At 41.2% G+C, this 12,538-nt stretch overlaps 1 protein-coding gene across 1 annotated transcript in view; it reads left to right on the top strand.

The window, feature by feature from the left end:
- Positions 1-10,019, top strand: part of LOC117465221 (heparan sulfate glucosamine 3-O-sulfotransferase 3A1-like) — a 38,534-nt gene extending 28,515 nt beyond the window's left edge. The window contains exon 2 of the mRNA XM_034108159.2: positions 7,786-10,019. Coding sequence (XP_033964050.1) covers positions 7,786-8,407 — 622 coding nt within the window. The 3' untranslated portion in view covers positions 8,408-10,019. The remainder of the gene's footprint in view (positions 1-7,785) is intronic.
- Positions 10,020-12,538: the final 2,519 nt, after the last annotated feature.

Here is a 12,538-nt window from a genome sequence, read left to right as displayed (position 1 = left end):
TGTTTGGGTCTTTCAGCATGACAATGATCCCAAACACACCACCCGGGCAACAAAGGAGTGGCTTCGTAAGAAGCATTTCAAGGTGCTGGAGTGGCCTAGCCAGTCTCCAGATCTCAACCCCATAGAAAATCTTTGGAGGGAGTTGAAAGTCCGTTTTTCCCAGCAACAGCCCCAAAACATCACTGCTCTAGGAGATCTGCATGGAGGAATGGGCCAAAATACCAGCAACAGTGTGTGAAAACCTTGTAAAGACTTACAGAAAACGAAAATGTGATTTTCTGGATTTTTTTTTTCTCATTTTGTCTCTCATAGTTGAGGTATACCTAGGATGAAAATTACAGGCCTCTCATATTTTTAAGTGGGAGAACTTGCACAATTGGTGGCTGACTAAATACTTTGTTGCCCCACTGTATGTATAAAAGACATCACAAAGTGCATTTTGCATGATAGGTCCCCTTTAAAGTATTATCTAGCGCTATTATAATGGTACATTTAAAATGATTTATTACCTTTGTACCTGAAAAAAAGCCTTGTTTAGGGCAAATGAAGAGAGTGAACCCATTGTCAGAATGATGCTTTAAAAGAAAAAAGAAAAAACTCATATAAAATGCATATGGGATATTTCTGTCTGTTTTCTATCTATTTGAGTGCCCTCTGCCTCTCTGCCCCTCATCACTCTCACCCATCTCGCCCCCTTTACGCTCCACACCTCACCCCCTTGTCCTCTCTGCTGATACACAGTCTGGATCTGAAAGTGAGCGTCCTCTCCTTGATGTCTAAAAGGCCTCGGTTGGCTCGAATGCTTCCTGAAGCATCCCTCAGTCACTCTTCCACCACAGTTAGAGGGGCTGAATCATTCACAAGCGCGTTGCCATAAAGATAAAGCTTCTTTTTCCACCCTTACGCAATAAACCGGGGACTTCCACTCAGCACCAAGGAAGAAAGAAGTATTCGGTTAAAAACACTGCTGATAAATGTATAAGAACATACTGTAAAGCTATCTCTATAAATGATTTACCGAATCGCATAATGGTAGTTGTCTGGAAAGGAAAAACAGTGAGGAAAAAGTAACACTCAGTGGTAAGTGTCCAGTGGGGAGATTTATTTATACAAGAGAACAAACTATGTTTTTACTACCATATTCGTGTACACCATTTATAATGTCTTGTGTTTCTTCTTTCGAGACATTCTTTATAAGATCTCTAATCTTTAAGTGTGTATGAAAAAAATAAATTAACAAGTGTAACCAGACATTTCCACAGAGATAAATCGTTTTTCAAGTGTGTTTGAGTGCTTCCATTCATCAGATAAAAGCCCTTGTGGCTAAATGTAAAGACTCATTTCCAGTGTTGCCTTTTTATAATCCACTTTCATGTTGTAGATTAACTTTACTTTATTGTTTTCCCTCCATTTGGGCTCAGAGAGGACTCCACATTTGATCCTCCTTAAAGTTTCCTACTTGTCTCTGTATTTCAATATCACTTGGAAGTGGTTAACAAAGTTGTTCTTTTAATGAAACTGAGGTTTAACTTTAAACAAGTTTTCCGAATTCACTCTAATTTCCTGCCAGACACAAGCACCACTAGCTTTTGAAACATATTCACATCCTTTTCTAATTTGAAACGCTCCCAATCAGCAATCTGACAATGAATTTCCTGTTATTTTAAAACTGACATTTTCTAAGTTTTTCATCCGCAGTGACATCGTTATCTTATGTGTCCCCTGTGTCGTACAGGGTTACTTTCCTTTCCTACTTACTCTTTATCAAAACCTTGTCATTTCCCAGAGGAAAACAGCAGACCCTGTCTTCCCATGTGGTTTTCCAAGAAGAGAGAACTTTCTTATCTTGTAATTGTACTTCTCAAAATTGCTTCCTACCCCCTACAGTTCCCATGTACCACCCTGATTTCACTCATTCCTTCAAGAGCCCACCTTGGATAATTTCTACTTAACTCAAAGTGTAAATTGCTTAAAAACTTGGCTTTGCTTAATTTATGAAAAATAACTGGTTCTTAACGAAGCGTAACTCAAGGTTTTTGTTAGCCAATGTCCCTATATGACCTATTCAACTTTATCACTTGCTTCACTTTAAAGCTACTTATGACTTGGGAGTGAATTATGGGAAGAAGTCCTTAACCCCAAAACAGTTTGGTTCACAAGAGGTTTTTGTGATTATAAGCCTTACTAATAATAACTTTTTCTGATTGTTTCACAAAAATAAGTTCTTGTCCTGTTAGACCAAGTTGTGCACAAATGTAAGTAGTTTTAAGTAAATAAATTGGCTCAGAATCTATTGGTATGAAGAAAATAATAGTTATCATATACCAAGGGCAGCCAAGAGCAAATCCTGCACACTGTTCGCCCCTAATTTTATTTTCAACCATCCTGACAACAGAAAAGTCAAGACATTCAATTGTGTAATGGAAGCTGTGCGATACTGACAGCAGTAATCCTGTGTAGCCATGTTGGAGGAGTACTTAACTGTCGGGGAAGAGGTAGGATTTAGAGCCATAAAGTGCAGGTGTGCAGTCAAAGGTGACACAGTGCACGAGGATCCAGTGGAGGGGGAAAAAAGGTCAGTTTGTCTGATCCTGGAGGACTGAGACTGTCGGGGTCATAAAACGGGCGATTATCCTGGCCGGGGATGTCTGCTGCCGGGAAGCTCACACCTGTAATCCCTGAATTATAAATAGGTTGATCTCTCTGCATCCAGCCTCAGCGAAGGATGAAGCCATTGCACAGCCCATATTTAAACAATGTCATTAATGCCAAGGAAACATGTCATTTTGGCATTTAATAGTGTTTCCATAGGAATCCCAGAGTCCTTTGCAGAGGCTGTTACATCCCATGCATATGTTTCCTTTTTGCTTTAATGTTTGGCGGTGCTGTCTGGCAGAGCAGTAAAGCTCGGAGCTCAGAGGAGTGGGCTTTCACCTCACCGCACAGCAGCCATTACTCTAAATCACCCCCCCCCCCCCTCCCTTCTTCCTCCTCTCTGACCTCCGCTAGCATCCAGTGACCTGGAAAATATCGTGTGAGTCCAAGCCACCGGGAGCGGCGCTGGCCTTTGCTTCGCCTGCAAACAGCAGAAATATTGAGCCAATTACAAGATTATTATCTGGTGGCGGTGGCAGGGGAACACTGTGGGAGTGTAGTTATGCCTGCCAGGGCGCCCTGCTGGACAAGGTAAAATGAATCAAAGGCGTGTGGGGAGGGGGGGGGAGAAGTGGACAGCTCTCATGCCCATTTGCTTCTATGTCTTTACAACTCCCGTCAATTGACAGACATTGGCCAAGCTCCAAACCGCCTTTCTAGAAGTAACACGGAGAAATGGCCCTTTCAGAGCTGATCATTTGTTAGTTGTATACTTATTTGTAATTCATATGTCATGTTGTGATGTTATGCATACAGTAAATAAGACCTTAAGAAATGTTTTGGCATGTATATAACAGGCAGACATGAGTCACAGCCTGTATACGAGGGCAAAGTCGAGTTGGTGTGCTAATAAAATTCATTCAGTAGGGAAATGAAAGCATTGATTCGTCAGGCCCTTTATTTAAAAGTGGTTACTTTTGTAAAGCCTACAAAGGACGCATTGAGGGATGTTCTGCACATTATTTTGTACATTGGATTATATTTTTTTAATAGGGAAAAGAGTTGCCTGAACGAGTCCTGGAATCATTCTCCAGATAGTTAGTTCCATATGAAAGAAATTACGTCATTTACAACATGTGTTATGTTCTGTCATGTACACAAGCTGTTTGACTAAGATGTTTAGTATATATTAACATTCTAAATACTTTTTAAATGTGTGCCAAAGCAGTGCATTTGATTTAAAGGAAGGCGAGGGTACGTGCGCAGTGTTCTCTCTCGGGTTGGGGTCTGCGTCTCGTTTCATGAGTGGATCCCGCTGCCCTGTTTCACGCACCAGTGTGCTCAGGGAGTCGTATTCTAGCAACATGATGAAGACATCAAAGCAGGGTCTGGAACTGCAGTAAATATCAAGCACTTGGACGGTTCGTCATCTGTTATATCCCCTTCCCTGCCAATAACGTTTCATTAGAAAGCACTGCATGCTTCTGCTGCAGCATGGAAAGAAATACCACATTACAGTTCACTGACTGTAAAAGTGCAAATTGTGTTTCTTCCTCCATTGCCCAACTGGAACTTGGAAAAGTTGAGGATTCTTTACTTCTAAAACATTTGTGGAAATTATTCCCAGAACATTTTATCTACAATATGATTTGTCTGGAAAAAATGCAAAAAACATGAAATGGTTCCAACTCGACTCACATTGATGATTTGCTTAAAATGTCCAAAATCCTAAAACCAGATCAAAAGAAGTTTTTTTTCAAAATCCTCTGAGAGCTCCGGCAACAAAACTGAAAATCCAAGTCAATACAATGGGACACGGTAGATGACCTCTGTTTTCTGTTTAATGTTGTAAATGTTATATCTCTTTTTCGTCTGCTTTGATCAAATGAACAATTCAACTACGTCACTTTTGGCTCTGAGGACTTATGGTTGGGGCTTTTCATTGTGAGTTCAACAAAGTAGAACCTAAATTGTTGGTATGCTTATCTTAACAATAAATAGTGAATACAAAATCAGCAAATATAACATGCAGGACAAGTATGAATGTTTTTATTTCATTTAACAAAAAAACACTTAATAGTGTGTCATCAGACTGCACTTGACTAAGCTTAAAACCACAATGCCAAGTAAAAGGTTACCCAGAGAGCTTGAAGGCTGGTTCCATGAGTGAAAAACAATGTTCTTATCCACCTTCGATTTGGATCCGCTCCAAAATCTAATGAGTCTTCCTCGGCCCTTACTATAACCCTTCAACTGAGTTTAACAAAACACCAGCCACTAGTTTTCCAGTTCTGACAAACCAATCGCCAACCAACCAACAAGCAAAACAGAAACCATTTACATCAACCTGGCTACATGCGTGCTTTACGACTCATGACCATCCTTATCCTTGGACTAACAAACATGGCTGTCTTCATGTTGCACACCATACCACATACCTCAGTGACCCTGAAAATCCCCTCCGAGTGCCCTCGCTCCAACACACCACCGCTGTGAGTGCCGACCACAGAACAAGATCGACGCGCGCCATCAAATATGGATGCTTTCTTTAGTACAGGCTCATTGCTTTTTTATAAAACAATAGTGTTCTCTTTTGTACATAAAGTCTCCGGTACTATAAGGGATGTTTCTGAAGTAGCTTCCAAATCAGCATGTTGTCAGTATTGTCAGGATGAAGCTCTGCATGAATTTGTCTCTGTGTTAACGTCAGCTTAGCAAACATTGTCGTCCCAGGTGGGGTTTGTCTTAAAGCACCATTATGACAGCCTCACTCTGGACTGTGTGTGCAACGGGGCAGCGCTAATGTGACGGGAAAGGAGCCTTGTCCATGTTGCTCTTAAGACAACTGGAGGATAGCTCGTAGATACTGAGAGGACTCTGGAGGTTAGGTGATGGTCAATGTTCGAGACATCAGTGCGCCCATGCTACCGCTATTCCTGTTATCGACCGCTTCCTGCGTGTCCCCCTTGTGCTGACCCCGTGATCCGTCCCTCACAGCGAAGATCCACTCAACACTGATGTGTTTTGACATTGGCCTGAAGGTATTGACTTATGGCTTTTAGATCTGTTTCACCTCATACGCTGAGCAGCTGTTTTCAAGCCCGGAACAACCGCAAGGAAAACTGTCAAACACACACTCATGCTGTCACCTCTAGACTTTTCAGCAGTTTAGGAATCTTCCTGTTTTTTGTTTTGTTGTCAGCAATCATTTGGAATTACCAATAACATGTTTCTCCATATGTGTCCAAAAAATACACTGATGTTTGTTTTTGTCACACATCCATTCAATGAAAAGCCCAAAAGTATTTTTGCTGAGGAAAAGATAATGCCCTCGACAGATTTATAACACTGTAGTTTTAGGTAATTGCCTAAAATCACATTGACGCTCAAGTGACAAAGAGCTTTAGCAGATGTAGGATTTATCTTGGCGTCTTGGAGGAAAGAAGTGTGAGTCTGTTTAATGTCATTGTTAATGTTATTTCTTAAGGAAGTTCGCAGAAGGTTAGTTTAATTACATGGGGGGGACAGAGCATGATTTATTTTAACCATAACGACCATCATTCCCTGATATTTAACACAAATTGTAACCTTACCAAACCTAGCGATGTAAGACCAGGTATAGCAAAGATCACCAATTCATTAGGGCGTCTAAAGAGCGTATTGGAGAAAAGCCTTTGACACAACCAGCCTTCAAATCCTTCATGACAGCTGATGTCTGTCTGTACAGTATAGAGCTTGTCCTTAGCAAAGATCTCAGTGCCCTCTGTCTCATTTGGCTGTGTATGTTAAACGGAGCATGATTGTTACCAGCCTCTTTCTGCGAGGCGGAACAACTGTAGCCCATCACATCAGAACAAGACACTGCAGTACAAAGACGCTGTACTTTGATCACACATCGTACTTGCCACAGCATGGTCCTGTAAACAACCGACTGAAGTGTTGAGCACTCTTAAGTCCTTTCAGATGACCTTCTTCCTTTAAGGTCTCAGTAGTTCTGTCACGGGTAGCAAACAGCGTGCACCCTGGGAGTTTCCTGGGTCACTTTGCCAGCACCAGTCCTCGCTTTAAGGAGCACCAGCCTAGCAGATAAATAATTAACAACTGCATTCTGTACTTTGGTGAATTTTAAAGCTGTATTCTGCAGGGGCTCTAAATGGCAGAGGGGCGTCACGTTAATCATTCATGGACTGCTTTTACCCGCTTTGCTTAAGGTTGCTGTCCTGAAAGCAGCTGGGCAGAAGGAAAGTAGAGACAAGGGAGAAAGAGAGGAAGGATGGCGTGGACAAATGGATTAGCTTCCCATCTTTTTTGGGAGTTTGGGGCAAAAAGGACTCAAGCAAACATGAGGAAATACTGCCAAAAAACATGTAGAATCTCAGGTTATGTTTGGTTGAACTTTGTTGTTTTTTTAAATATTTGAGGTAGGATTAATTTCAAAGAGCTTTAGGATACTCATATATATATATATTTGAATATATTTACACGTTGTCCTTGGTTGTTTTGTAACACCTACAACAGAGGAAATCACTAAATTGCATTTAAAATAAACACAAAGTTACCACTAGGACATTTCTTACAATCCACAAGGGGGAATTGTAATATTAAAACACATGTTTCTGATGTTTCCACCATATGTTGCGAAAAGTGAAAGACAAGAAGATGATTATGCTGGAGGAGCCGTTCAGCTCAAATATCAATATTTAATAAGCAGCACTACCATAGAAGGGGTATAGGGATTGACATTTTCTTTTCGCGCCATATGAGCGTCAAGAATACCCCCTTTCAAATGCACCCGGGGGAATCCCCTTCTTGATTTCATAACCCCTCAGGCTACATTAAGGAACACTGGAGGTAGCATCTGCATACTATCACCAGGAGAATGTATTTGACATCCTGAACGCGGTGCTGCGCCAAAAACTGCAAATCAACATGCGGTCCCACCTCTTGGCAGCTAATTGAGCATAGAGAAAAGGACACCTGATCGAGATCAAATAAATAAACTCCTGCAAACGGACTGTTTCCACTGTTATTCTGGATTGATTGGATTCTACGTTTTTGATGACTTTACCAGAGTTAGTCCATTTGTAATATTTATTGTACTAAGAGAGGTGGTACAACTGTGACGGTCGACAGTGATTCAGTCGGGTCAAACAAATATCTCACTTCCTGTTTCCATTTTTCTCTTCCCAGGGAGCTGATGCCCAAGACTCTGGAGGGCCAGATCACCATGGAGAAAACCCCCAGCTACTTTGTGACCAGAGAGGCTCCGGCCAGGATATCGGCCATGTCCCGGGACACCAAGCTGATCGTGGTGGTGAGGGACCCCGTCACCAGGGCCATCTCGGACTACACACAGACTCTGTCCAAGAAGCCGGACATTCCCTCTTTCGAGAGCCTCACCTTCAAAAACAGGACTACGGGGCTCATCGACACCTCGTGGAGCGCCATCCAGATCGGCATCTACGCCAAGCACCTGGACAACTGGCTGCACTACTTCCCCATGGAGCAGATCCTGTTTGTGAGCGGCGAGCGTCTGATCAGCGACCCGGCCGGAGAGCTGGGCCGCGTGCAGGACTTCCTGGGGCTCAAGAGGATCATCACTGACAAACACTTTTACTTCAACCAGACCAAGGGTTTCCCGTGCCTCAAGAAGGCCGAGGGCAGCAGCAAACCCCACTGCCTGGGCAAAACCAAAGGGCGGACCCACCCCAACATTGACCCTGAGGTGGTGCAGAGGCTACGGGACTTCTACAGGCCCTTCAACATGAAGTTCTACCAGATGACGGGGCGATTCTTTGGCTGGGAGGACTGAATGTGTTTTTCTCTGAAGGTTGGGGTATTCAGGAGCACTCTAGGGGGGGTCGTATAAGAGAATGCATTTGTAATATTTCAAGAAATAGTCATAAACATGGCTACAAATTAAAAAGGTTTATAATTTAAAATGAAAAATAGTTTGGTTTTTAGGGAATAACTCAACCCTCTGTTGTACAAATCATGTGTTTTAAAGCAAATAAAGTATTTATGGAGAGCAATGCTAAAATATCCACATCTTATATTATCTATACATCACATTCTGGAAGTTATATTCTCAAAACCTAAATAATAATAAATAAATAAACATTTTAACTTAATTCTGGTGAGATTATGACTTTTTTATTTTTGTATTTAAGTGTACAACATAGCTCTTATAATATATACATGTATGTGATAAATACATATAATATATTTGAGAATATAAAAGTCAATGAAAAATGTTCTCAAAATATTATGACTTTATTCTCAGAATATTTGTACCCTGAAAGTGTTCCTACTAATCCGTCCTCAGTGCTAGCTCTAAGCAATATGTGGCTGTTACAGGAGAGAAATAAGCCCCATTTCCCTCCATGGCACCCCAGATATGCAATATTTCACTGTTACATTTTTCATCTACAGAGCTGCCTCTAATCCACAATCATGGAGATGTTTTTCTTCTATGAGCATATTGAGTTGTTGAAGGATTTGCGTCATATCTCCCTGCACTATCTGACGTTTTTTTGCCAGTGTGAAGTCCTTGGCTGTGACTCGGAAATATTGTATGCAGTGCTTCTTTAAGAAGACGTGTGAAATCACAGTGTGTCCAGGGGCTTTTGATAAAAGCCGTGATCGAATGCCATATTTTAAACATACATAGCTGCTTTTCAAAAATGTAACATTTTTCTAGCAAAATAAGAATATGAAAAGATAAAAATATATGTATTTTTGAAATGTATTTATTCAAGAAGTACACAAGCAGTATGTACGTGTTATAAATAACTCCTCAGTGATTATTTGCTTTTTTGTTATTGCTCCCCATGCCTTTTGAGGGTTTTCCTTGTTTTATACTAAAAACACGTTATCCTCATTTAAATTTCAGGTCATCCTGTTTAATATATATTTACCATACAGTGTGGGAACGCTTGTCTCCACTTAGCTTCCTGTGCCAGAGCTGCGAGTTTGTTATTTCAAGCATCGTCTCCCCACCTTCTCTTAATGAAGTTACAGGCAAAGATAGCACTCGCTGTTATTCAAGCAACAGTGAGTCTGATGGAGGGAAAAGACCTCCTTCCTGCACTGTGACTCAAATTTCCTCAACATGCCTCCTTGTGAATTGAATACACTTGATGTCACTGGCCTTCCTTGCCTCCAGGCGAATTGTGTAGCAGTCTTTGAAAACGAACAATGACCGAGTTGTGTTCCTAATTTCTGCCTACTTGTATTGTGAGCCACTTTCTGAAAGCAGATGTGCCTCTAAAGACACAACATGATTTTGTGTTTTGGTGTGAGCATCAGAAAAGAACTTAATATAGATCTTGGGGGGGGGGTTATATTACCAATCTAATTGTGCTGTTCTGACTGTTTTCTTAAAGTTGTTAAGATTTTGAAGGCACTCCTTGAATAAAAAATGTCATACGTAAAAAAAATTGTCCACTGGCCTTTTTTTATTCATTGATATTTTGAAAAGATTCTTGCATTCTGGAAGCCTTATTTCAGGTCTCTTGGCAGCTTTTGGGGGGGGGCAATGTCAAGAAAGTAATAGTAGTATTATCTTGCTAATATATGTATTCAAACAAAAAGAGCAGAATGTATGCAATACATAACATACTTGTGCTGCGGTATTAATATTGTATGTTCTGATACATAACACTATACGTTTGAATCACACTCTCTACGATCGACTGGACACATGACAAATGAAAACATTTCCTGGATCAACTTTTGGTACATTGACGCTTCGAATACATTTGTGTTCAAACAACATGGAAGTTTTTCTGAATGTTGACAAAGAAATCATAACATTTTAGTTGTTAAAAGTATAGAGTGGCGAAGTCCTTCCCCTTCCGGGGGACCTCCATGGGACCTTATTTCGGAAAAATCATGTATTGAAGTCAATGGAGAGAGAAAGATTATCTTTTGATTCCGTTTGAAATATGTAACGAATTACACATGATGTTTGTCAATTTAAAAGATAATTTTGCAAGTCAAAATTTTTTAAATGTGTCGTAAAACTGTGAAGTAACACATTTTTTTGTGTGAAGCGCTCAATGAACTACAACTCTGGTCTTGCATACGTCACCAACACCAAGATGGCAGTCACGTTAGCACATTTCACCTCTTTCTTTCAGAATGAAGTGAAAAGTATTAAAAGAGGTGAAAATCACTACAAGTCTGGGCATGTTGAGAACTGTACATGTACAAAAGGGGAGTTATTCGTTCCGTAAGAGCCAGCATGCGGGACCGGCTATGCAAGGTTTCAGTGAGTAACATGAGTGTAATGTGTAAGGGATAATGTGCAGTGACGCGGTAATAATGACCAAGTCACTGCACATTATCCCGCTTATTACATGGCCACATCCTCAACAAAGTAACCTTATGACTCCCAATATTAATTGAAATGCTTTTATGGATTTAGAAAATGATTTTATTGATTTAAAAAATAGTTGTATGTATTGATTTAAATTGACATGCATCCGCTAAGAAAAATAGTCCGTTGTTACCGTTTGAACTAACGTAGCAACGGCAGGAACTGCTTCGATAGCATTTTTGAGGAGCTTTTTGATTACAGATTTGAAAACATCGCTGCTTGCTTTAAAAGTAGCACAATTCATTATGTCAAACCTTGGAAAGTATCTAGATATCCCTGCCCTAAGGCCAAAGTAACTGCACACTGAATAGTGTCGCCGTTTGATGTCTATGTCAGGACCGCTGCGTAAAAAGGAGGGTTTCTGCCTGTTACTTCTCCGCTGTTTTCTTGTCCCTCTTGTCTTTTTCTTTTCTTCACTGGGGACTCATCAGCCACTAACCATTCCTCCAAATTACTGTGCTCTCCAAATATATTAAAATTAATGTTAAAATCCTCCATGTTGCTATCACACGACAGCGGAAAACTAAAGACAATCAGACAGTTTGCTTGCTTTTCAAACTGTTACATTTGAAAAACAGTTAGAGCGTCTCTTGTCTTGTCAGTTTGAAAAGCCAACGGTAGGAACTGCCTGCGTTTTTGAGGAGCTTTTTGATTACAGATTTGAAAACATCGCTCCTTGCTTTAAAAGTTGCACAATTCATGATGTCAAACCTTGGAAAGTATCTAGATATCCCTGCCCTAATGCGTGTTTTGTCTTGTCTAGATCTGTTTTTGGTTTTCTGTCTGCGTTTTGTCTTGTTTAAATCTGTCTGTGGTTCCCTGTCGTTAGTTTCCCTGGTGTGTCTAATTTACCCGATTGTGTTCACCTGGTGTCCTTGTGTTTTCTCCTCCCTCCTCACCTGTGTCTTGTTTGTATGATTAGTCTTGTGTGTATTTAAGTTTTGGTTTTTCTGTCTGTCTTTGTCGGTTCGTCTTGTGTCATGACTAGTTCGTCGGTGAGTGTTCTGTTTTGTTTATATCCTAGCCTTGAAATAAAGGAGTTTTTTCAGTTTATATCTGCATTTGGGTCCTGCTTCCAACATACACCATAACATTACGAACCGACCAGAGAAATGGACCCAGCAGATAATCCTTTTGAAAGGGAGCTGCTTTCATTCACCTACTTGCTGGGTTGCAGCTATGGTGAATGGAGGGGAGCGTCCGGAGTTCAGCAGGGAGAGGCTGTTTTGGCAGAGGCTCACCAGATGGCAGCAGAGAAACTATGTTTCGTTGAGTTCTTACCTGACTGGATTTTGGACTTCCTTCAAGCATGTGATTCCCGGCCTGCTAGCCCCAGGCATGCTAGCTCCATGGCTCCCAATTCCCAACCTGGCACCATACGCCTTGGTGGGTTCCGCCTGAAGTCAACCCGTGCTTCTGCCCCAGTTCCTGCTCCTGTCCAGGAGTTGTATTCCGGAACTCGTCTCGCTTATGGAGGTCCACGGAGTATTCAGGTGGCTGCTAAGAGGAGTCGTCGCAAGGCCAGGCTAGCAGCCCGAGCCCCAGCAGCCAGCCGGTTCCTGC

The sequence above is a fragment of the Pseudochaenichthys georgianus genome, chromosome 19 (genome assembly GCF_902827115.2).
Source record: "Pseudochaenichthys georgianus chromosome 19, fPseGeo1.2, whole genome shotgun sequence".
Classification (NCBI taxonomy): Eukaryota; Metazoa; Chordata; class Actinopteri; order Perciformes; family Channichthyidae; genus Pseudochaenichthys; species Pseudochaenichthys georgianus.
The sequence above is the reverse complement of the archived record's forward strand: the minus strand, read 5'-3'. Positions and strand labels throughout refer to the sequence as shown.